The 27,408-nt window shown below is 40.2% G+C and overlaps 2 protein-coding genes across 2 annotated transcripts in view; both read left to right on the top strand.

Moving 5' to 3' along the window:
- Positions 1-8,460, top strand: part of LOC128611940 (SH3 and multiple ankyrin repeat domains protein 1) — a 46,883-nt gene extending 38,423 nt beyond the window's left edge. The window contains exons 22-26 of the mRNA XM_053631861.1: positions 2,396-2,522; positions 2,611-2,819; positions 2,925-5,440; positions 5,561-6,802; positions 7,493-8,460. Of these exons, the coding sequence (XP_053487836.1) occupies positions 2,396-2,522; positions 2,611-2,819; positions 2,925-5,440; positions 5,561-6,802; positions 7,493-7,574 (4,176 nt within the window). The 3' untranslated portion in view covers positions 7,575-8,460. The remainder of the gene's footprint in view (positions 1-2,395; positions 2,523-2,610; positions 2,820-2,924; positions 5,441-5,560; positions 6,803-7,492) is intronic.
- Positions 8,461-10,873: 2,413 nt separating this feature from the next.
- zgc:91999 (uncharacterized protein LOC445104 homolog) lies at positions 10,874-27,013 on the top strand. The gene is made up of 9 exons (XM_053638183.1): positions 10,874-11,549; positions 11,851-12,007; positions 21,118-21,353; positions 23,708-23,863; positions 23,959-24,134; positions 24,369-24,489; positions 24,627-24,697; positions 26,252-26,331; positions 26,512-27,013. The coding sequence occupies exons 1-9, from the start codon at positions 11,340-11,342 to the stop codon at positions 26,622-26,624; spliced, it is 1,320 nt and encodes a 439-aa protein (XP_053494158.1). The 5' UTR covers positions 10,874-11,339; the 3' UTR covers positions 26,625-27,013.
- Positions 27,014-27,408: the final 395 nt, after the last annotated feature.

Genomic DNA, 27,408 nt, shown 5'->3' with positions numbered 1-27,408 from the left:
CAGTCAGAAGAGTTTACTCAGAATGGTGCAAAAAACAAAAAACATTCAGTGAGTGGCAGATCTGTTTCTGGAAACGAGGTAGAACGGGAGAGTCACAGCATGAAAGTGAACCTGAAAAATCTGTGGGAATTGTGTGATGCAATCATGTCACCATGGACCAGAATCTCAAAAGAATATTTACAACATCTTGTGGAATTCATGCCAGGAAGAATTGAGGCTGTTTTGAGAGCAAAGGGAGGCCCTACACAGTATTAGTATTCCTAATAAAGTGTCAGTAAGTTTATATACATATAATAATATTTCCTTAATGCCTTTAATATGAAATGACGGATCTAAAACATATTTAATTTGTGTGTGTATTTGAGCATAAACATATGTATAAAATTGTATAATCTTATGTATAATATTGTTGCAAATTATAACATTAAAAGACGATTAATTGAGGTTTACATTAGTTTGTCTTCTTATGTATAAATGTACACATTTAAATTTGCAAAATTGTTTTTTTTTTGGAAATGCTCGTACAATCGATTTACGCCTAAATTCATTCATATCCAGATTGGTAACTGAGGTCCATTATCAATGTTTTCTCATTGCTATTATTACCTTAAAGGGAGAGAGACTGTGAGTAAAAGCTGCTTAACAAAAAATGGAAGCTTTTTTAGTGTAGTTATGGTCAACAATATCATGTTCTTCTGTGTGTTTGAAAGCAATTGTGTATGATAACATGCTCAGAGTGACAGCAGAGGCAGCAATATAACCTGTTAAACACAACCAAAACGGAGGTACTGTAGTGTAATTTAAGGCAAGCCCAGAGGGTCGGTGTGGTTCAGTACGACACAGTAAGCAAGAGAACCACTGAAGTAAGGAACACGATTAAAAATGAACAGGTAGATGGTATTAGAGGGAAATGTATTTTAATCAGTATTTTGGAAAAGTAAGTGGTGAGGTAACCATCCAATCATACACATGTAGTAATTTAGTAATAATAATCATTATCCTGAGCAACATTCAAAACATGCAAACAGCTGAAGGGTTAGTATTACAAAGTACTAAGAGAATCAGCAGGAATTTATATTCTGAAAGATCAGAGGCTAATCCACTTTTGTACTTGTTTGTCTCTTTACTTGTCTTTTTCTCACTCTTTCTGTTTTATTTTTATACTTGCTTTTTACACACCAAAATCTTTAAATATCTCATATTTTATGAGATATCACAGTGGCTTAGTGGTTAGCACGTTCGTTTCACAACACCAGGATTGGGGGTTTGTTTCCCGCCTCTGCCCTGTGTGTGTGGAGTTTGCATGTTCTCCCTGTGCTGCAGGGGCTTCCTCCGGGAAGATTTCACATACTCTCAGGGTAATTATAAGGAAGCCAACAGATAACCCAAAAGAACTATTCCTCCATTCTAATCACTAATCATCACTAACCTCAATTCCAAAAATAATTTCCTACAGGGATCAATAAAGTACTCTATCTATCTATCTATCTATCTATATATCTATCCTACACATCATGCAAAACGTCTCTGCTAAATATGAAGCACAAAGATGCATGTCTAAAAGCATTTAGACTAATCAAATCTTTTGGAACACTAAACTCTGGTCAGTTGAATAAAAAATATAACTCTTTAGCAATATTTAAGCTCATCATGATTGGAGAAAGAAGAGTCATGTGTAAGAACACCATACCCACAGTGAAGTATAGAGGTGGGAGCGTCATGATATGGGACTGATTCTATGCAGATGGACCTGTGGCATTACACATCATCAAAGGAAACATAAATGGAACTGGAAATTTATTGGGATATATCAGAGAAGAATTTAATTTCATTGGCCAAGAAACTGAATTTGGGGAGAAGTGGGTGTTTCAACAAGACAACAAACCCAAATATAATGCCTAAAAGGTCTTGCATGGCCAATTGCTAGCCAAAAAGGTCTTGCATGGCCAATCTCCTGACTTGAATCCTGTTGAATATTTATGAAGGATTTCAATCAGAGGGACACTTGTAACCATGGGGAATAAAAAAAATTATTTGCCAAGAGCAATGGGCCAAATTGACCCACAATGCTGCAAAAAGCTAATTACTTCTTACCATAGATGTCTTAGTGGCCATCAACACCTATGTAACAAAGTACTAATATAACCACAAATGGTAATTTGTGGTTCTGAATACTTTTTCCCCTATCACTTTCATTTTTAAACATATTTTTATGCTTATGAATACACGTGTATATTGTTCATATTTATAAGTACAAACTCAAAATTGTGTAAGGGTGCATATGTGTGTAAATGTGAAGTGGATATTTGCACTGGAGGTATATTTAATAGCAAAAAATAAAGTGTCCAAATACTTATTTCCCCTGACTATATATTATTATTATTTTTTTAAACAGCAAAGTTTTGACCAATCAGGAGGTGTTGGTGTGATGTCGTCAGGGTCTGGGTATGGTTCTAATTATGCCCAGTTTTCATCAAGCCACACCTCCCAGCATGGGGTGATGCTTCGACAGAAATCCGTTGGTGAGACAAAATTCAGTCATCCAGCTTACATTTTCTGTGCATTTCATTTTCTTTTACATATCCTTTCATCTCTCTCTTCATATTTTAGGAGTAACTGAGGAGGAAAGGGGACATCTTCACCCCCCTACTATGAAATTATCTCGTAGTTTATCAGTGCCAGGGCCAGATGATATCCCACCTCCACCTGAAATCTCTGCACCAGAACCACCAGTTCCTGTTCACAGGAGACCAGAGCTCATGCACAACAACCCTACTCATCACGCCCAGATGCAGACAAGAGCACCATCCATTCGTCGGGTGAGCAACGTAAATGAACACAATTAAACAGAGCCATTTAGATATTAATATGTTTATTGCTATGTTGTATTTTTCTTATATATTATCATATATATTTTCTCTAAGGTGGATGCTGACCATAGTAGGAGGGGAGGAGCTAAAATGGGTGGTTTAAGGCGTGGTTCTAGCAGTGCTGCACCTCCATCTGACATGCCTGTGGCAATTGCCAGGACAACTGGCCGCCGTGGCGGTAAGGGGCCATTGCTAAAGCAACGTAAGGTGGAGGAAGGAGCAGGGAGATCAGAGAAAAACTCAATTCCAATTCCAACCATAATTGTCAAGGCACCATCCACAAGCAGCTCAGGACATAGCAGCCAGAACAGCAGTGTGGAGGCAGAGGCTTCTCCACAGCTTGAGAATGAAGAGGCAGATCATCACAGCACAGAATCAATCCCAGCTCCACCCGTAGCCGTGCCTCCAGTTCCACTTACACCCTTCCCTCCAGATGTAGGTGGAACAGCTCAACGTGAAAGAGAGCGTTTTCGTGATTCCCGTCGCAAAAGCACTTCCTTCTTCTACTCCTCTGAAGAGGATGTCCTAGATGAGGCTGACTCTGCCCAGTCTGCTCAGAATGAGCCTGCTCCCAGGCTCCGCCCCTCCAAGTCGATCGATGAGGGCTTGTTCACAAGTGATGCTGCTAGCATGCCGCCTGCCTTTGGACTTCCACAATATGCCTCTCAGCACAACACTACCTTTATTCACCCACTAACTGGAAAAGTTCTGGATCCATCAAGTCCACTAAGCCTAGCATTAGCTGCTCGGGAGCGAGCTCTTAAGGATGACCATCGATCCCGTAAAGAGGAGAGGCATTTTGGCCGCCAATACTCCACTGCTGCTGCTTTCCCTATCCCTCATTCCTCTACCCACAATCCACAGCACCAGTCCTCTTCCTACATGCACCAAGCACAGACTGGCATCTACTTTAGTGGCAGCAGCCCTACATCAACAAGTCACTCTCCTTTGAGTCGACCCCAGAGTCCCCGGATGTTGCGACTGTCTGGTAGTGGGTTAATGACCATGGAAAGGGAGGGAAGAGATGTTCAGAAGGTGCAGTTCACTACCGAAAGAACAAATCAATATCAGACTTATCACCATGAGAGGGAAGGGCATGGAAAAATGTCTCAACAGCCCCCTCAGCATAGACCCCCTTTATTACGCATGGATACTGAAGTGGGTGCTAATGTTGCTCGCTATGCTAATCCTGCCCTAGAAACCACCAAAAAGTCAGACACACAGAGAGAAAATAAGGAGGAGGATCCACATGGTGAAACTGGAGGTGGGGTAATGGTTTTGCCGCCTCCTGCCCCCTCAGTGGACATAGCCGATGAGTTTGTGTTTGCAGAACCACTACCACCACCCTTACAGTTTGCTAATGGAGTGGACAGGTCAGTACAAGGAGCAACAGTGTACAATCATCATCAACATGAACATCCTCAACAAGAACAACAACATGGTGGTCATAGTTTACCACAGCATGATCAGCAGCTCCAGAACGCCCCTCTAGACCCACCAACAGAAACTTCCCAGTCTCTACCTGAAATTCATGCCTCAACCTTTCATCCATCTGCCATTGTTCATCCATTTCTCTTCCCCCCTTCTCCTCTAATCCCACCACCCCAGCTCTGTCCCAAACTAGCTCCTGTCAATCCACCCCAATCCATGCAAATGCCACAAAATCACCCCCAGCCCCCACTTGCCTCCCCCCAGGCCGCTGACTCTGCTGCATCCAGTTTGACATCATACGATAGTGAGGTGGCTAATTTAACCCAATCTGCTCTTTCTCCTTCACTTCCATCTCCCCAGATCTTCCCTCTAACTTCCACTCCTTCTGCCCCACCCACTTCCTCAGACCCCGCATCATTGCACAGGCCCCTCCCACTTTTCTACCCACCCCAAGATCGTGGTAGTTCTACTCTTACCTATGCCACCATGACAACTGCTGCTGCAGCAACAGCAACTGCTGCTGTAGTAACTGTCACCATGACGACCCCTTCAGCAAGTCGACCAGTTGTTGGTGGTGAACGGATCCGGTCAGAATCAAAGGGTTTTGATTGGCCTGAAGCAGTGGTGGATTCAGGGATTGAGGTACCGGACAATCACAGCAGCAGTGACCATCCCACAGAAAGTGTTAGTGGAGAAAGGAGGCATCAAGAAAGACGAGTGAGCACAGAAAGTGGTGGAATAAAGGAAGGAAGAAGAGTGTCCCTGGATTCTTCTCTGTCTGACACGAATCACCAGTTTAAACTGCACAATGACACGCATGCAAAAACTCATACACACAAAATCAAACCTCCACCATCCCCACATGCGAAACCACACCTACATAACACTGCTAAATTGCACACTAATGTGGAGATAGGACGAACAGTGCCATCACTACGGCGACAGACAAGCGCTGCCCCAGGATTCTACCAGCCGGATGAAAAGATGGAGGGAAAAGGCGGAGTGAAGGCACCATCTTTCATGGACAGACGTCTGAACTCTCCCCTTTCCAGCGTAAAGGCCAGTATTATCAGTGAACTCAGCAACAAGCTGCAGCAGCTCGGGGGATGGCAGGGTCAAGGGTCACAGCAGATGCAAAGGTCAGAAATCTTCTGCTACAGATAGTTTTGAAGTAGTCAGCTAAATCATAAATGGAGCTAGTCAAGGGTTTGTATCCATCTAGACATTATCTGAGATTATCTTATCTTTTTTTCTTGCAGGTTTTCAGAAGACTTGTCTTCATTAATTCCTGCAGGCCATGCACAACTTCTTTCCTCCTCTCAACCTCTTCAGAGATCTGTGTCCCCTTCTTTGGCTCCTGTTCCCTTAACTCCTATTAGCTCTAAGCCTTTAGCCCCAACTATAACTCCTAACCCTTTAGCACCAACTATTACCCCTAATCCCTTAGCCCCAACTATTTCCCCTAATCCCTTAGCCCATACCTTGCCTCCTAACCCTTTAACCCCCACTCCATTAACCTCAGCACTCTCCTCTAACCCCTTAACCACAAATATTGTACCAAACCCCATAGCTCCTAGCCTCACCGCTAATCCTTTACCTTCTTCACCTTTGACCCCTGCGTTAACCCCTACCTTGACCCCTCAGGTTCCTCCTTATTCCAACTGGACCCCATCCCCCTCTCCTCTGTCTTTCTCTCACTGCCCTCTTTCTCCTCCCTGCCTGCCCCATGCCCCTCTTTCTCCTCTGTCACTCGCACACCCTCCATTGTCCCCTCCGTCATACAGCCACCCTCCCATCTCTCCTATATCCCTCTCTCATGCCCCTCTTTCCCCTTCCTCCGTGTCCTACTCCCCATACCCGACTTCACCAAAGCATCGTGCTAAATATCGTACTAAAGGTCTGGATTTGTTTTCTGCTTCAGAATCAAGGCGTTTTGAGGCTCATATCCAGCGGCGCCGTGCTCCAAGTCCTCTTATTTCTTGTTCAGAACGACCACAACCTGGGCCACCACGTCCTTCCTCTCTTCCTCTCTTTCCTTCTACTTCCCTTTATGGATCTCCCTTTGATCTGCAGGCCCCCCTCACTCCCCCATCATCTTCCCATCCACTGGCTGAACATTTCTTCCCTCCAACTCCCCCACTAATGCCCCCATCCTCCCCAGCACCCACTTCAAACCCTTTGCTAGCCTCGCACTCTCTCTCCCCTACACACTTTCTATCAGGTGGCTCCTCCCCTTCCAGTGTAAGCTACCTACCACCTCTCACCCTTCCTCCACCCAATCGGCCTTTTGCATCCAAACCCCTCCCCTACTGGACCAAATATGATGTTGCTGATTGGCTGACCTACCTGAACCTGGCAGAGCATCGAGAGCGCTTCCTAGACAACGAGATTGATGGTTCACACCTGCCATCACTGACCAAGGAGGACTTCCTCGATCTTGGAGTGAGCCGTGTCGGACATCGCATGAACATTGAGCGAGCACTGAAGAGACTGACTGAGAGGTGATGAAAAAAAAAAAGGTTTACTATGAGTTCAGATAAAGTTGTATCATGTTATTATTATGCAGCTTCTGGAACATGGACACAATCTTCATTGGATAACCTAAAGACTGCACTTGCCAGGTGATGCTATGTGACATAAGCCTAGTGTATGTTGTCACACTAATTAACAGACAACATAAAAAGACAGCAATCTGGACATATTTCATTATTAATGGTCAGAGGAAAGCAGACTAGGTTCTGTGAAAATATAAAGAGGAGGAAATACGGCATCTTCCTACAATATAAATAACCTAATAAAACATCTTTATGGCATTTACAGTAAACAGTGTGTTTGACAGAGGGCGTGAGGATGGCCAACCAACCATGAGTGTGCAGAGCAGTATCAGCAACCGTGCATAGATTATCCATCCATACAAAGGTATTCATGAGCATGGAGCAGTGAAACGAGTGTGCAGAGAAACACATGTGAGACAGCACTTCAGACATGCAAGTGCTGAGACATGCACTTCACGTCTACACTTTGCTTGCTCGTTGAGGTACAATTCATGGCACATTGCACTCATTTTTAATGACCACACTTGCTAATACTGCTCTGCATGCTCCGCATACTCATTCTGATCTGAAATGAATTGGTATCGATGCATCTCTAATAATAACGATGATGCAACTTCTTCTCACTCTTCCTTTCAGATTGTCATCTCCATTTTCTGTCTCCACTGTTTCCTCAGAGGGACCGAATGAACGACTGCGAGATGAAGGAGCTCAGAGCTGAAGGATTTACATTACACAGAAAAACAGGGCTCTCAAACAAGTCACTTTTCTCTGCAGATGAACCTAAAAACTCTGACACACACAAAAACAGCAAAACAACCATTTAATATAAAACGTCTTACAATCTGTGCTAAGCTGCTCCAGTGTTTAAACTCAGTGTGATCCACCTGAGAGACTCAACACCTGAGAGTGCCCTCAGCCTTGACGGAGGATGAAAATGCAAGTCTGCTTCCTTGTTCCTAAAATCCTGATTTGATTTTATTTACTCACAGTGATGGCAGCATTTCTCTGTTGCTATGGTGATGTAAAGTTTACTGTAGAAATACAATGCAATGATCTTTATTGTTGTGAACCAGTGTACAGGTAATGTTCATGTCATACTTGTCATTACTCGTGTTCTGATGATGATGAGGATGATGATGAACATTAGCTTTACAATTTTTATTTCTACTCACAATAATGATTATAATAAATGGTAATAAGAATAATAATAAGCATTTAATGGTTAAGTACATAAAATAATTTTCACACTGTAAGGATAATTGGTCTTCCAGATCAGAGAACACCATAAAGTTTCCCTTCGGGTATAGGTTCTCTTCATCTGCTCTCTGTACAACATGCACAGATTTAAGAGTGTGGGAGGTTAGTGCAAAGATCATAAGATAATTTAATTTTATTAAAAGGAAATAAACAATATTTTAGGACTCAGTAAAAATATAAGAAATTAATAATTACTTGGATATACATTAAATTATAAATATATGATATTTATGCAGAGCTCTATAGATTTATCAGGTATTTCTGTTGCTATGTAAGGATGATGTTTATGATGGAGATAATCTGAGAATAATGATTAAGATGTTTGAATAAATGAGACTTATACTCCATATGTCTGTTTTATGCTTTTTTTTAGCCTCCACACCACAAATTCCAGACCATCCAAACCAGGAATTCTTAACTAGGAGCAGCTGCAGAGTGGAAACTGGTCAAATAATAAAACTCCCACTGTGGTTAAAGCTTTAGTGTGTAGGATAGTGATGATAGCAGTAACTCGGAGTCAGTACTGTTTCAAAGGGTTGGGCCTTAAAGAAGAATCACCTTCACATAACCACATGACTTCACATGTGGACTTTTCACATGTATGTCATGTATTTTTTATTTTTCACATGATTTAACTGTGTGATTCATTTATTTGTACATGTAGGGCATATGATTTTATTTTTTCACATGTGATTTTATTATGCAATTCATTTATTAACATTATATTGCTCACATGAAGTCACACGCTTACTTGAAATCATGTGTGCAATTTCAGGGCATAACATGTTTAAATGCACCTTCACATGTTTTTCATGTGATCACAAATTACTTATATAATCATATAATACGTAGTATGTATTAAGTAATATAATAATATATGTTTTAGACATGAATTGTATGAATCACATGAATCATATGTGATTTTTTCATGGGTGGTGGTGGTGGGGGGGGGTGTTCAGCCCTGATACATCCCACATGGAAAGGGTTGTGATCCAGGTGGGTGTTGGGAAGGGTCTGATTAGTACATGTGCGTGTTGGGAAGGGTCTGATTAGTACATGTGGGTGTGGGGAAGGGTCTGATTAGTACATGTGGGTGTTGGGAAGGGTCTGATTAGTACATGTGGGTGTGGGGAAGGGTCTGATTAGTCCATGTGGGTGTGGGGAAGGGTCTTATTAGTCCATGTGGGTGTGGGGAAGGGTCTTATTAGTCCATGTGGGTGTGGGGAAGGGTCTTATTAGTCCATGTGGGTGTGGGGAAGGGTCTGATTAGTCCATGTGGGTGTGGGGAAGGGTCTGATTAGTCCATGTGGGTGTGGGGAAGGGTCTGATTAGTCCATCTCCATAAAAAAATTGTTTAAAAACATGTAAACTCTAAATGGTTATTTGGAACATGTTCAGAAGTCTTGTGAAAACAGCAGTTATCTTCTGTAGCTGTAGCTTTGTTGTCACTGAATGTTGTTCACCAAGTTCTTGGGTTTGCAAATGCACATAGTTTTGTAAGTCCAATCAAACAGATAAATTAAAGACTAAGTTAAGCCTAACCAACCGAGACAAAGGGATCAAATTTTTACCAGTCGCCTAATCAATTGATGACAGCTGACCAAACCCTGTTTATATTTCCAAAACAAAGGCTTTGATGGAGTAGTATTTCATACCATGGTTTCCTAGCTCTCGTTTATGATCTTGGTTTGATTTAGTTTGTTTTATTAGTATATTCTTTAATGAACCCCTGCACTTGTATCTGCCTCCGGTTCCATCTTTCTGACAAGCACAACAATGAAACAGTATGTGCTGATATTTCCAAATGATATGAAGTTAAACTCAACACTTTGAGTTTGGTCAGTTTGTTCTTCAAAATAATGAACCTCCTTGTTGCTGCACTCATCCGACCCTCCTGATGAGTTGTTTCCAACTTCATCACCTTTGTCCTTATCAAGACTTCCCTGATGAACATGAGAGGGCTTCCTCTGGGAGCATTTTATGCCATCTTCCAAAAACGCTTGAAGACAGTCTGAGTGTTTATAGTAGACATCTTCACATGTAGCATATACACAGGAAATAGTCACAGTCCTTGCCTATGGGAGGGGGATTTATTCAGTCATATTTGTATGATTCAGATGTACAAAGTTTTAATGACTGCAAGATGACTGCTTATCAGAACTCGAAGATTAACATTCTACATTCCACCAATAAGAGTTTTAACAAAACTTTTAAAACTTATTTAGTTAGTATATTAAATCTTGTCATTCAAAAACAATTATAACTGATTAAGTAACTACATTGAAACACAGTGAATCATATGAAAAGTTTGTAGTGATAATAGTGAGTGTATGTCTCGAACCACAAACTTCTCCTTTAGAGTTAAAGAACATCTTAAAAACAAACGTGTGGATTAATGCACAAGCTAGCCTTGACTGCAGCTTAGCCCTGCTGCAAGTGAATATCAGTTTCTCTGTAAATACTGAATCAGATATTAATGAATATAATGATATAAAATACTAGCTGAATGTTTGACAGTTGCATTAATGAATCGAAGAGTTCCTTGGAAAATATTTTGCCTTGTTCTTTCCTTAAATAAATATTATCACAGTTTCCTCAGAAAATGTTATAACAAATGCCATTAAAAGGAATGTAAGCAACAGATTCTTTAAAAAAAGGAAAGCCCTTACTACAGAAAATATATGATAAAGTCATGGTTTTATTCCTGTAAAATAAGACCATCACTAACACACTGTAGTAGTAGAGCACGTACAGATTACACATAATGCACCAGTGTGTTTATCATGAACAGAGACTATGGCAGTAAATGGAATGAGGGAATAGTTCGTCTCAGGGAGATTTTCCAGGACAGTTCCTCTGGCTGCTCATTATTGATAAATTAATAACTTTACAATTTATATTCTGAATTTATATATTTCTGTAAAATTTTGTTGTGACAATGTTGATTGTTAAAAGCACTATACAATAAAAAAATTACTGAATTGAATAGGTAAGTGTGTGTGTGTGTTTGTGTGTGTGTGTCCATGTCCCATTTGTGGCAGATTACCAATGGCATGAGTGTGATCATGTTTTAAAGGAGCTAAATTAAACTGAATGTGTGTGTGTGTGTGAGAGAGAGAGTGTGTTACAGTTATGTATATGGTGATGTCTGCTGTATGGCAGGTGTGTGTGTGTGTGTGTGTGTGTGTGTGTATGTGTTGACCTTTTGCATGCTGTTTATTTTGGGATGCCTCTGCTGGATAGTGGAATGTTTGGGAGGGGATTCTATTCCTGCTGCCAGATTCCAGCTAACACACACACGCACACACGCACACGCAAACACACACACACACACTCACCCCTTCGTCCTTTAACTGTCACACACTTCCTTCAGGTGTGTGAAGCTGTAGCCGTGGCAGAGATGCAGGATGAAACCAACAAACTCAGCTTCTGGATGGTGAGAAAACTGTGCTTTAGTTTTACTCTCTCTCTCTCTCTCTCTCTCTCTCTCTCTCTCTCTCTCTCTCTGTGTGTGTGTGTGTGTGTGTGTGTGTGTGTGTATTGCTCTTTGTAGTCACCAATCATATTATATATAGTATATGTACTGAATATATGATAGTTATGACATTGTAAAGACATTGACAGTTCCAGTTAGGAAATTACCTCTTAATAAAATAGTGTGTGTATGTGTGTGTGTGTGTGTGTGTGTGTGTGTGTGCGTGTGTGTGTGCGTGTGTGTGTGTGTGTGTGTGTTTCAGCCGGGTAACTATATCCGTACAGTGCACAGGACTCAAGATTCATTCCAAGCTTGTGATGCCATTGTGGACTGTTTTAAAGACCGGGCTCGAGTGGAGAAACACTATGCTGAACAACTCAGTGAGTGGAGCAACAAGTGGAAAAAAATAACTGACTCCAGTAAGTACACAATTACACACTACACACACTACACACTTTTTCTTACACCTTGTTGCTGTTAAAGACTGGATTGTGATTGGACAGAAGGTGTTGATTAAACAGCAGCTCTGACAGTAGTGCTAAATCACAGTTTTATATAGATGCACTTATTCTAATACTTTATTGTTTCTATAATAACAAGTCATTCACACAGACTTATACGGTGGACACTCCACCTAAAAGGATTAAAAAACGTGTAATCCTTGATGTGATGAGGTTTTTGGTGAGGAGACATTTATTTATTATTTATGGAAGGAGTTTCATTTAACTTTAAGTTTTCTGTCATCTTCAGGACAGAGGAGTTTACGCTTTGGGGTTTCTCAGAAACATGCCAAGCTGTGTTTTTTTTAAAAAAATTTTTGTCTTATTAACTTCACAACATAAGAAACAACAGAATGAAAAAAAGATGACTTTTTCATTAGAGGAACTTCTGAAACTAAATGACAACTTACTACCAGAATTAACACACGTTTTTCTATGTGAAGTGGACTATTTGCCTTTAGCTCACCAATCGAAGGTAAACAAAGATGCTGGCCGGAAAACATGCTCACACAGGCAGTATAAAGGCAAGCGAGGTGGCTCATTAGCTCATTGGCAGCAAAAAGACATCTGGACTTCACTTCCAGTGCTTTGCCTCTCCAAGGTGTGATCCCTTGCTAATGAGATAGATTAGCTTGCACTACTTGTTAGATCTAACAAGGACTTTGCTTGCCTCTCAGCATTCCACCTCATAGAATCATGGCTAAACCAAAGCACACCTGAAGCAGCTATTCACCTTACAGGATAGGGACAGTGGTGGCTCAACTGTTAAGGCTGACCAGAATGGTTTACTGAACAGAAAATTGGGGGTTTAAGTCCGAGCACTGCCAAGCCCTTAAACAAGCCCATATCTGCTCCAGGGGCACCATATCATGGCTGACCCTGCACTCTGATACCGGCTTCCTAACAAGCTACAATATGCGAAAAAAGAATTTCACTGTGGTGTAATGTATATGTGACAACTAAAGGCTTCTACTATCAGCTGTTCAGAGCGGACCAAAACAACACACTGTTTGATAAGTCATGTGGAGGTGGCATGTGCTTCTACATTAACAACAGCTGGTGCACCGATGTTTCCTCAATTTTAACACTCTTTTCCTCAGACCTAGAAGCCCTTTTAATTTACTATAAACCCTTTTGCCTACCAAGCAAATTTCATTCAGTGATCCCAGTTGGAATCTAGATTCCACCTCAGGCTAATCAGCACAGCAGCAACTGGCTGATCGCATTCATTATCTGGAAAATAAATTTCACAAGTGTGATTTTTCTGTTTGGTGATTTCAATCACAGTTACAATCAGCTGATCAGCTGCCCCACTCAGGAGGAAAATGACCCTTGACCATTTACACACCACCATAACAGTGGCATTCCATCATTTTTCACATGCACCTCTTGGTAACTCGGACCATACTATGATCATACTCATACCCACATATAAAAAGAAACTTGAGCATCTAAGCCCACTAAAACAATTAGCCAGTGCTGGAAGGTTGAGGTCATGAGGGCCAAACACTGAGAGATTGCCTGGACTTTACTGAATGGGAGTCAATGGGAGGATGGTTTAGCAGAATTGATAAGTATACAGATACAGATGTGCCTCCCTAACATGACCACTGTGAAGTACAATATTGACAATCCATGCTTCACTAAAGAACCGAGGGTGCTCATATAAAAAAAAAAGACCAGGCCTTCAGATCTGGTAACAAGTCCACTATTGAAACTTGAAACAGCAGTTTAACAGTGCAAGTTTACGATCAACTTAAGGATATAATCATTAGAGTTATTGCTGAATTCATTACAGTTTTAACATTAAGTCCATTATTTTGACGTTATCAACTGTTCAATGATGGAGAATTGAGTGCAAAACTGTTCATAGCAATAGCCGTCTGAAGCCATCTTCATGGTTTCTAAGTGGGACCATCCACAGTAATCTCATTGATCTTTAGGCTGTCCATGTGGGGCCATCCTCAGCAGCAGTACACCCTTTATACCAGTGATTGCACCACAACAGAGAACTCCATCAGAATCAAGTTCACAGATAGCACAACTGTAGGGGGTCTCATCTACAGCAATGATTAGACTATCTATAGAAATAAAGTAGACCATCTTACAGCATGGTGTGCCCATAACAACCTTGAGCTGGATGCTGCCAAGATGGTTGAAAAGCTGGTTGACTTCCAAAAGCATCCATTTGCCTGACAATCAAAGGCTCAGCTGTAACCAAGGTTGAGTCTTCACCATCTTCAGCAACTCAACGATATGGGCCAACAACATAACTCAAGAAACCACAACAAAGACTATTCTTTTTTCAATAACTCAGGAAGCTCAATGTCTCAATATCTCAACTGGTCCTGAAAAGATTTTACTCAGCCATCATACAAAGTGTACTCACTAGCTCCTTCACAATCTGGTTGCCCCCTGTCTCTTCCAGCCACAAGACCAGACTGCAGTGAGTGGTTCACTCGGTGGAGATCATTGGCTGTAAACTCACCAAAATCTCATGTACTGTCCCTCAGTGGTGGAATGAACTTCCAACCTCAATCCAAACAGCAGAATCCATTACTATCTTCATAAAACAGCCAAAGACCCACCTGTTCAATGAACACTTATCTAACCCTATGTCCCTATTAAAAAAATCCCCAAAAATCTGCACTTATACCTGCTCTTTCACCTCGACTCTGTGCACCTCGCTCCTCTAGAACTCAGTTATAAATCTTGTATGGTAGCACTACTTGTATTGTTCTCCGCTTGTTATATCACTTTGCTTGTATTTCCTCATTTGTAAGTCGCTTTGGATAAAAGTCTCTGCTAAATTAATAAATGTAAATGTAAAATCAAATTATACACCATCAGTGCAAAAAGGTGCAAAAAGGAGGGCAAAAAGGTAGACACCAAACATCAACTTCTTTATCAAGCTGCCATTGAAGAGGCACTACAGGTCCACCAGAACTTTTTCACAGTTTCTTTCCAGACGTTATCTAGTTATTCAACCACCCCAGTCCAAAGCAACTCTTACTGAACCACATCAAAGTTTATTATAGTGCTGTTTTTACACAGTGACAGACACACTGGATCCTGCTGCACTATTTGTTTGTTGCACTGTCTGCTTTTAGGTACTGTTTACATTACGTTACATTATGGCATTTGCCAGACACCCTTATCCAGAGTGACCTACAGTTATCTCATTTATACATCTGAGCAGTTGAGGGTTAAGGGCCCAGCAGTGGCAGCTTGGCAGTGCTGGGATTTGAACTCACAACCTTCCAATCCATGGGCCAATGTCTTATCCATTGAGCTATCAAACCACAATGCCCATCTTTAATAAATACATGTTTGTAGCACTATGTAGTCTGCAATGATATTTGGTAGTAGCACAGTTCATCTGAATATCTGGAATATCTGAATATCCATTGTTGCTGTGTTTTCCATTGGTTATCAAACCTGAATTCCTAGAACCGGAACATGCCTTAGCACTTCTCTGGAAGATGAATGACTAGCACAATTAAACATTGATGCTAATGGAAGGCATGTGCAATATTTCTCACATGTTTGTCATGTGCAACACCTTCTTGTGCACTTTGATTACCAGATTTGTGCCAAAATTCCAGTGTACCTGTGATGTAAATGGCAATAAAGGCATCTTGAATTTTCTTCAGCTTCAGAGGTCCACTTTAGAAGGCAATTCTAAATACACCCAAGAATCATCATCATTGTGGTCATTATGCATCATTAAGGTCATTTGTTCAAACTCCTGACAACTTCTACTTTTGTGTGATGCTTCACAAAGCCATGGCCCATCCTGTTTCCCAATTTTTCCGGCTCTGTGAGGCCTAGGTATTCCTTCAAATGGCACCTAGGTATAGGTAGACCAGATATATTCCAATAATAAACAAGTGGACTGTGGTGTAGAAGTGATGTGGATGAGGTCCTTCTCTGTTGCCTCTCTCCAGCACTTGGGCACTGAGTAGAGCACTGCCTTACAATGATATTGAGGTTGATGATATTTTTCGGTTCTGCCTGGGACCAAGGGGAAAATGTGCAGCTCCTGATGCTGTTGGGCCAAAAGCTGCACTCACTCAGCATCTTAAATTAACATGGTAAATTACTGGGTCTAGCTTCTCTGTGATGGTGTGAAATTCTTTTCTTCACATATTAAAAGGAAGCTGTGGTGAGAACACAAGGTATGCCATGATACAGTACCCTGGAGCAGAGATGGTTAAGGGTATTGCTCAAGCTGGGGCTTGAACTCATAATCTTCAGTTCAGTGGTCCAGAGGTTTAACTGCTGACCCACCACTTCCCTGTAGGAGTTTGTTGGTCCACTACTGTATGTGCTGGGCCTCATGAATGATTCAACAGATTATATTCTCTTTTGCTGCATTTACTCCTTAGCGATGTCTGCCAGGTCCTTGAGTCTTCGGTCAAATGGTGTCTCAAAGATAGGGAAGCAGAAAGGTCTAGCTACCAGTCCACCATTCTGGTACAACTAGCAACAGGGTGTATCATCAAAGTTCCATCAGGTTCATCCCCAGATGTTCAAAGGGCACCTCTATGATGGGAGCCAGTGGAGAATTCCAGGTGGGAACAAATGCCCGAAGTTCCTCAACTTTGTATCCATTTACGAACAATGACATTGGCCACAAATGTACAGTGTGGTTTGCTTTTCTCTTTGTGATCCCCTAATTGTGTGTTTGGATTCTTGTGTTGATTTTAGAGTGTTGCACCAGCAGCAGCTCAGTGGGCTCAGCACTATTGTGGGAGTAAAGTGGAGTTCTTCACTGGCTTTCTGCTTTCAAAACTCTTCTTTGTTTCAAACTCTGCTGAAACAAATTATTAAAAGGGATGATTTTTTTTAGTCTGCGTACTATCTTAAGCACTATTTGGACAGGACTAGTTTTCTAAACATAGTTCGAGTTACAATTCTTATCACCCAACGTCTGTGATTCCATTCGCATTGATTCGGACAGGACTAACATCTCCGTGTTTATAACAGTAGTGGGAGTGTCTGTTTTGTACATCTGGGCGTTGCAGAAGATCACATGCTCTGGATGTGTGCATTCCGCACATAGGTACTTTTAAATTTAAAAAGCAAAATTACTTAATTTATTTTTTTAATTTGAATTTATTAAAATGACTTATTAAAAAACTTATTAAAATAAACACATGATTTTATAGAACTGGCTGCTTATAATAAACCCACTGAAATAGACGTGATTACTTATATAATTAAAACATGACATATTTGAGTGCAGAAATGAAGGTGAATAATCACCTGTCACTAGTGTTACAGCGACCAGTCTTAACAATTTACGTAATATGGCTCTTCTTGTTGATTTTATTTTTTATTTCTTTGCTGGGTACCAAAAAAACATCTACATCCATACTGAATTGCACGCAGCAAGCAGAAAACGCATGCGTAAAAGCTTCTATAGTAGTTCACGTTGGCCAAAATACACAAGGAAAAGCGTGGTGAAAAAATATTATTGGCAATCACAGACATTCGCATTCAGACGGGATTAGATTTCTCAGAGGATCACCGAGTTAGCCGAAAAACAGGTAGGTAATTTGATCTGGAATATTACAGCGGTTCTGTGAGAAAAACACAGACTTGACAGATTAAAATCGCAACGTATGTCTGTGAAACACGAATTTCTCTAACGTCCCCCCAGAAAACTAGTCCCGTCCGAATACTGCTTTAGACGTTCCTATATTTTCAAGTATGGTTGATATCCTTTGTGATGAACAATAGAGTGTGAGCACCTCTGATAACATAACTAGCAGCAATGAGAAACAGCCAATAAGAGTCTGAGAGGAAATCAAATTCATCTGCAGTAATGTGCAGCAGATCCCTGAATCCAGTTTATCATCCATCTATATGTGTGAGAGTGAGCTCACACAATCTATATCCTATATCTTAAAATCTATACAGTGAATTTATATATTTCTGTAAAGCTGCTTTGGGAAAATTGTTAAAAGCGCTATACAAGTAAAACTGAATTGAATAGAATTGAGCGAGTGCTAGTGAGTATGCACAATAATAATAATAAAATAATAATAATAATAATAATAATAATAATAATAATAATAATAATAATAATAATAATGTTTCTATAAGAAATTATTTGTCATGACATACCCAACTGGTTCTTGTGAACAGAAAAAATAAAAACAAACATGGCATGATTTCCAGTGATGGACAGTATAAACATAGCATTGTTTATTATCATTGTACCTCCAGTTCTCTTTGCAGAACAGACAATTCTCACTGTCCACATCACAACTAATGCTTCATCCACATCTACACTCTTATTTCTCTATATTCTTGTTTCTGTAGAAGAAACATGCAGGTAGATATGTAGATATGATAGACAGCGTTCACATTTTTTTTTTTTTTTTGAGAAACCAGGATTTGGGTATCATGTGCACTTTAGGAGATATCTAGGCGGAGTTGGTGTAGTGTGTGCCTCACTCACATCTCATCTGAGTGATCGTGTAGTGTGTTCACTGCAACATCCACCAAATATCACACTGCATGTAATAAAAGTTGTAGAGTCTGAGTGGTACAGTGATTCTGAGAAGAATTATATTAATCCCACATTTTAGCAGTCCATCCCCTATCTGATAGAGATAATGGCACAGGTATCACCTTGGACAAGAGTCACTTATAGGGCATGGTGTGCACCTGTGTGTGTGTGTGTGTGTGTGTGTGTAGTCTTGCCACTGGATCATGGCGATCACCGGGAAGTGAAAGTGAGGCCGATGCTGCACAAGTCTTCCTTTAATCCAATTCACATGCAAGTCGAGTTCCAGTTTGTGTTCTCCATAGTGGAGGCAGAAATGGAAACTTCAGTCTTCATCAAAATCGACGGACGAACTCCTGTGTGTGTGTGTGTGTGTGTGTGTGTGTGTGTGTTTAAAATGACAGGTTTTTGTGATATAAAAAAAAAATTAAACCAAGATAAATCATATCAGGTCTTTTGCCACTTATGTGATATAGAACCAACAAAATGTAGGTGAAAAAACAACTAGAAATGTTTTAGGAAAAAAACCCCCAACTGATTGCATAAGTGTGCACACCCTGTTAAAATGGGGCATGTGACTGTCCTCACAATTAACAATCACATTCAAATTCATGTTCAAAAGTAATTATTATACAGCTGTAATCAATGAGGTGATTCTGATTAACCCCAAATATATCTTATTTTGTAAATATAATAATATAATAAATTATTATTTATTATATCAAATATAATAATTCTGTAGGATTTTCATGACACCTTCTTGGTTTCATCTGACTGCAGACCTCAGTTCATATGAACAGTTATGCTATGATAGCTTTAGCACTACAATTACTACAAACAGTTTTACACTCGAGTCTCCATCAGTGAACAGTGGAGAAGTTCAACAAAACAGACAACAAAACAGAAACTGTAATGAATTTCCTGGTTACACAACTGCACAATTTGTGCATGTAGTATTAGCACAGTTATAGAAGGGGTGTATTTATTTATAATCACACTATCTAGTGTGACCCAGATGCGGACGGGTTTTCTTTTGAGTCTGGTTCCTCTCAAGGTTTCTTCCTCATATCATCTCAGGGAGTATTTCCTCACCACCGTCGCCTCTGGCTGCTCATTAAATTCATACATAAATTCATACATTTAACATCTATATCCTGAATTTATATATTTCTGTAAAGCTGCTCTGGGACAATGTCCACTGTTAAACACACTGTACAAATAAAACTGAACTGAATTGGTTGGTCCACAAAGAGCTTACAAAGCATGTACAGGATCTCACTAATTTAATGTATTGATCAGGAGAGGGTTACAAAAGAACTGCCAAAACATCAGATGTACCATGAAAAACTGTGAAGGCCATCATCAAGAAGTGGAGAAATGGGGCACCACAGTGATGTTACCAAGAACAGGACGTCCCTCCAAAATTATGAAAGGACAAAACAAACACTTACCAGGGAGGCTGCCAAGAGACCTACAGCAATGTTAAATGAGCTGCAGGAACATCTGCCAAGTCCTGCTCACTCCCTGAATGTGACAACAATCTCAATCTCAATCTCTATTCTTCACATGTCTAATCCTAACCCAAACCCTTTCTCATGATAAAAAAAAAAAACAACCTTCCAAGTCTGCCCACACTTTGACAAAATTTTCTAATATATATCTGATGAGACCAAGGTAAAGTTTTAGAGATAAAGATATGTTTAGTGCAAAACCAAGACAATTTATTACCAAGTGTAGCATGGTGGTGGCAGCATCATCCTATGGGGCTGCTTCTCTTTTAGCTGGGACTGGATAGAGGGAATAATGGATAGCTCCAAATACCAATCTAATACCAGTGATAGTCACACAACCTGCAGACATTTTTCAGACAGCTATAGACAAAACACAAATCCAACTCAACAAAGGAACTTCAGAATAAAAAGATAATTTTTTGGAACAATCCAGTCAGAACCCAGATCTAAATCCTATTGAAAACCTGTGGAATGATTGAAGAGGGATGTGTACAGGAGATCTCCTCACTATCTGATAGCTCTGGGGCAGTTTTGCAAGGAAGAGTGGAATATAATTGACAAATGAAGATTTGGTAGACTCACCCAAAAACACTGAGTGCTGTATTACAAGAAAAATAAGCTTTTACAAAGTATTAGTTAAGGGGTGTGCAAACTTATGCAACCAGGTTATTGTAAGGTTTCCCCCCACTAAAATGTTTCTATTTGTTGCTCACTTGTATGTTGTAGGTTGCTATATCACATTAAAGGTGGAAAAAGTTCTGACACGATTTATCTTGGTTTAATTTTTTTACATCACAAAAACCTGCACTTTTAAGATGTGTAAACTTTTAAGACTGCACTTTTAAGATGTGTAAACTTTTTAAAAATAAACTTTTTATATCCACTCTATGTCTGTACTCTACATGCTTACTATACAGTACACACTATGCTCTCTCTCTCTCTCTCTCTCTCTCTCTCTCTCCCTTACTCTCTCTGTCTCTCTTTCTCTGTTTTTATTTTAGGACCTATGTATGGTTCCCTCTTGAGGGCATGGCAGTGTTTTTTCTCCTCCGCTGAGCGTCTGTCCATTCTGCACACATCCATCTCTCACTCCCTTGTTTTGGAGGATGGACAGCACATTCGTTCCTGGCAGAAGGATGCATTTCAGAGGAAGATGTTTTGTGGTTTTCGTGAGTCACATAACCTGAAACGAGAGTTTGCACGTGCTCAGAAGCCCTGGATCAAAAAACACAAGAAGGTGAAAAAAGGTTTGAAACATAAGAATGTGATATCTGATACACTGAGACTCTGTCCCTACACATATTTAGATATCTTATGAAAAAAAGAGGGTTTTTTCTGTGTTTTTGCTTCCTGTTCACATGAAAATGGCATTTTGTGTCACTGAAAACAAAAGTCCACATAGATGGAGAAATGTTAAAACTCTGTGTCCAGCGTGTGTTATGAATGTGCTAGGACTCGGTTTATCGAAGCTGCTGATCAGGTTGTTTTTCTGCTGTTATTTGCTATTTCATACCATGTTTACAGTTTAACTTAACTGTTTTAATTATTACATGCTTTCTTTATCAATATTATTGTGCAATGCTCTCTGTTATCAGTAACTTCTGATTGGTTAAGAGACCACTGCTGACTCAGTATTGAGTGATGACAACATTATAATATAATAATTCTGTTCAATTCAATAAAATTTTATTTATGTCATCATTTTAACAATGTACATTGCCACAAAGCAGCTGTACAGAAAGTTTGGATATAAAATCTAAATTCAAACTGATCCCTAATGAGCTAGCCAGAGGCGATGGTTTCCTGAGGAAAACGCCTGGAGACGATATGAAGAAGAAAACCCGAGAGGAACCAGACTCAAAATGGAATCCAGGGTAGTGCGATTATGAATAAGTCCACTTCTATAACTGTATAATATAGAGTCAAGCAGTGCTAAGTGTGTTAAAAGGAACTTGAGTATGATCATCATTCAAGTTTTAAGTTTAATTTATCAACTGTTCAATGATTTGGACTTAGCAATTGCAGTCTTTAGGTTATACACAGACAAACATTAACAGCCATCTTTAGGGTGTCTGTGTGGTTCCATGCAAGGTCATCTTGAACAGGTTGATTTTCAGGTGATGAAATCTCCAACCAGTAATAGGACTTCAGGATGGATCAGGCAGGTCCAGAGGGCAGAAGGAAACAGGATCATTGGCATCTCAGGAGTATCACGTGTAGCTCAACAGAGAGAGATGTGGGGGTTGATTGTTAGGTATGCTCTTGTACTGTAATGGTTTAATAAGATATACATTGTTGGCTAATTTTAAAACCAGGACTCCACCAGGACTAGCTATGAAAGCATAATTAAAAGGATGCTCCATGGTTCCTCTCCCTGTAATTAGTGACTGTGCCAGCTCCAGCTCAGAATCAGCCTCTACAAAGATTACAGATGATGCCAACACCTGCAAAGTCACAATCGTCACAATCACAAGCTCGACATGTGTTGCTCCTGCGGTAGCAGTGGACCTGACCCGTTCTGCTCTCCGGGCCGTCCTGGACCTGGACTGAGGATGGCCCCATATGGATAGTCTGGGAACACACACTACTGCAATTGATGCGGTATTTTTTGGTGCTGTGTCCTGGGACTGTGGTTGCGGTGAGGGTTTTGGGACTGCAATTGCACAAACAGACTTTGCGCTCGGGTCTCCATCGGTGGACAGCTCATGACTTCAATGGAATAGACTTCATGTTGAGACTGTGGTGAATTTCCTGATTATACAGTTGCACTTTTTGTTTTATCATGTAGCACACAGTTATAGAAGGGGTGTATTTATTTATAATTGCACTATCTGGTGTCACCCAGATGAGGACGGGTTCCCTTTTGAGTCTGGTTCCTCTCAAGGTTTCTTCCTCATATCATCTCAGGGAGTTTTTCCTCACCACCGTCACCTCTGGCTGATCATTAGAGATAAATTCATACATTTAAAATCTATATCCTGAATTTATATATTTCTGAAAAGCTGCTCTGGGACAATCACCACTGTTAAACAGTTATACAGATAAAACTGAACTGAATTGAAGAAGAACTAAAAGCCAGAAGGTAACAGAGCCTTGAGCGCACTCTGGGACATACATACACAACAAACATCAGTTTACACTTTTCTAAGTATTGCGATTATCATCAGCTATCAGTGCCTTTAGAACTAATTTTTTACTCACTGAAAAGAGTAGCTGAGTGGCCGATAGAAATTAGTTTTCTACCAGTTGATTCATTTCCTCTCTTTCTTGTAAAAAAAAACTGGCATTTTTCATATATGATGGACAAAAATCTTAGAACCTGCTGTTGATACTTTGTTAGCAAAACCTCAGCTAATTTATTTACTGTGTATCAAAATTTGTCTAGAGTTATCACACACACGCCTATTTTTGAACACTGTTTTGTACCAAATAAATTATACATGAAAAATAGGACCAAAGTAGAAAATGTAGTTAAAGACAAGACCTTAAAAATGCCAATGTTCTATTAGGGACAGTAGCTAGGATTGGTGATGGCAGATGGTAATTTACTGTTCCTAACACTGTGCAACGTGTGTGTGTGTGTGTGTGTAGCTGGAGAAAGCACGGCGGGCCTATCATAAATTGTGTCAGAAGGAGCAGAATGTGTTGAATAAAGAATGTCAGGCCAGAAACAATGTCAACAAAAATGAACACACACTCGCCAAGATCCAGCAGGCCAAGAAGATTGTGGGACAGGACAGAGAACATGTGAGACACACACACACACACACACACACACAGGATGATAGTGATGGTGATTATGATGATGATGATGATGATGCTGGTTGTTTATATATGTGTAGGCACGTGAACACTATGTGAAGGTTCTGGACGATCTGATTGGCTACACGCCGCGCTACATGGAGGACATGGAGTCAGTGTTTGACCAATCACAAGAGCAGGAAAGAAAGAGGATCAGCTTTCTGAAAAACACTCTGCTGTCCATACACACACATCTGGACATCACCAACAACCACAGGTATCTAAAAACACTGTGTGTGTGTGTGTGTGTGTGTGTGTGTGTGTGTGTGTGTGTGTTTATTACTTACTTAATGTATTAGAATATGAATCTGTGATTTGTAGCTGCACTACTGTCAGCGCTGCTGTTATTTAAAATAAATCAATACCTTCTGACCAATCACGATCCAGAATTATGAGATAGTCTTCATAAAGAAGGAGACACGACTGGTCTATGTGTTTGTGTGTGTTTCAGTGTGAAGGCTGTGTACAGTGACCTGCTACATGCTCTCATGTCAATCAACGAGCAGGACGATTTACAATGGTGGAGAAACAACCATGGCCCAGGAATGAACACACAGTGGCCCACACTGCAGGTGTGTGTGTGTGTGTGTGTGTGTGTGTGTGTGTGTGTGTGTGTATGTGATACACTTGGTCCAGAATGAGGCTTGACAACAAGGCTTGTAATGGTGTGTGTTTGTGTGTGTGTGTGTGTGTGTGTGTGTGTGTGTAGGAGTGGGTTCCTCCATGTAAGAAGCAGAAACATATAAAGAAACCAAAGCCACAGGTTGAGGAGGGAAAAAGGTAAGAGCATCATCATCATCATCATCATCATCATCATCATTGGAAACAGAGAGCTATATTCAGAGCTGGTCGTCCAAACCAGCTTCACTCGACAGATTCAACCTTTAATTCCTAAAAATAAATGTGGGATAGAAAATGTGGACTGAAGAGTGGAAAATATGAATGAAAAATAAAAGACTAATACAATGATATATGAATGAGAACATGGCAGGCTTTGAAATCAGTCTAATAGGAGTCTAGTACATTTCAAGTACAGTGGATTTATAAAAAGTTTACACACCCCAGGTTTGTGTAATGGAAAAAATTAACCAAAGACAAATCAGCTTTAATGTGATCTAGCAAGCAAGAAAATTCAGATGAAAAACAAATAGAAAGATTTTCAAAAAGTAAAAAAAAAATGTAAAAAATAAAAGTAACAATAAGCTTGTTGCAGTTAATAATGGGTCATGTGACTGTGCTCAGAATTCACATTAAACTGGTTCTGGGTCATTAATTCGACTGGTCAAGCGGCGTCTGTAGAGTGCCACACTGGGATTTCACTGTGTATCACTCCACTCATCTGTTTTCAGTGTGTAAATAAGAGGTCCATCACCATGTAAAACTCCACTTCCTGGTTTAAAACCTTTACTGCGGTAGAGTTAGCGATATCATCAGCAGACATGACAAATTATACTTTTCAGGGGTATAACTTTTGGCTTATTTAAAATATGAAAGCTCATCAGATGAAAAGGAAGAAGGGACACCAGTTTTACTAGAAGCACCTTTAACGAGAATGTACACACATGCTCCATCTTCTCCAGTTGTTGATGATGGTTTTCACGGTGTTCCATGGTCCAGCTAATGTTTAAGAACGGTTTCTGTACCCCTCTCCTGATCCATACCCTTCCACAATGAGATCCTGTACAGGCTTTGTAAACTTTTTGTCTGGACCTTGGCTTCAGCAGTCAGATGAAACCAACAATACTGTAAGAAAATCCTACAGAAACAGTCTTTTTTTGGCATTAATCAGAATCACGTCATTGATGACAGGTGTATAATTACTTTTGAACATGAGACTGAATGTGATTAGTTTATTCTGAGCACAGTCACATGACCCATTATAAAAGGCTTATGCAACCAGGTTATTGTTTTTTTTATTTTTTCCTCTTAAAAAGTTCCTATTTTCACTTGATGTTGTTGGTTAGAAAAAGATCTGACATGTTTATCCTGGTTTAATTTTTTAAACCTGCAGTGTTAGCATGAGTGGATAAACGTTTTATATCCACTGTATACTGCTGCAGGAATAGTCCTAGTTGAAAATGATTGGACCTTAAAATAAAAATAGCACACACACACACACACACACACACACACACACACACACACACACACACACAAGTGAGCTTAAACGCAAGGCCAGAATTTGGCATGACTGAGACACGTGTCTCTGAAGTACCTGGTGAACCACACCCAAGTCTGTTATGTAAAATTTCAGTATTAAATCCTCACCATGCATGAATTCAATTCTGAATACAGCTCTATGACAGGAACTGTAAAGACATTTCTCTCTCTCAGTGTAATGATTGGAGGAGTGCGTGTTCGAGCTCTGTACACTTACACTGGGGAGGCTGAGGATGAGCTGTCATTCAAAGCAGGTGACCATGCTCACTTCATAACTGGCCATGCCCACACCTCTTCCTGGATTATAGAATTATAAATGAGCAAACCAGTAGAGAAAATAATTTATCTCCTTTTCAATCTATGTGTGTGTGTGCATGTGTGCATATGTGTGTGTGTGTGTGTGTGTGTGTGTGTGTGTGTGTGTGTGTATGAAGGCGAAGAGTTTCTGAAGGTGGAGGACGAAGATGACCAGGGCTGGTCTCGTGGAGTTAAAGAAGGGGGAGTGGAAGGCTACTATCCAGCCAATTATGTTCTGCCAGTGCAGTGACATCATCACTATGCACTGTTACTGACATCACAAAGGCGGCAGGGCTTATGCTGTGGTGTGTGTGAAGGTTGTTAGGGAAACTGTCAATCAAAATTGATCAGTGAGCGCTTCAATGAGTCTCGGAAGTTTATTAGCATCTGTAAACACACACACACACACACACACACACACACATACACAGGAGCTAGCAGTGGGTGATAATGAACAACAAACTAAATTATTAGTGTGATTTTGTGGTGTTTTAGTGTTATAATTTAAACAAATTATATTAATCTAAATACACTGAATCTTGATTAATATTCATTAGTCAGAATTATCATGATATTCAAAAGGGCTCTAATTAATTCTACTATAAAAACCACACACACACACACACACACACACACACACACACAATCAGATTATAAATTCTCGCTGCCCCCTGTTGGACACAATGAGCATTTGAACATGTGTTAAACTGAAATAATGGTGAGATGTTTCATACATTTCTCCTGAAAGTTCTTACAGTGCCTTTACTGTTTTATTAGTTCTGTTAAATAAATAAAGGTCACACCTCTCTCTGTCTTAACCCCAACCCACACACACAAGTTTTCTTAATGAGGAAATTATGTCATGAATCTAAACAAAACATAATTAATACAGTCGCTCGGGTTTTGTTTGATTGCAGAATTTAATGCAAAATCAAGCAAACATTGCAATATTCAGAGTATTTTCAGAATGACTGCAGACTGTCCGCAGATTTGGGCCAAGACACATCGTATGACATCATCACACCGTGCGTTCA

Source organism: Ictalurus furcatus, chromosome 1 (genome assembly GCF_023375685.1).
Source record: "Ictalurus furcatus strain D&B chromosome 1, Billie_1.0, whole genome shotgun sequence".
NCBI lineage: Eukaryota > Metazoa > Chordata > Actinopteri > Siluriformes > Ictaluridae > Ictalurus > Ictalurus furcatus.
This window is presented reverse-complemented; position numbering and strand designations above follow the sequence as displayed.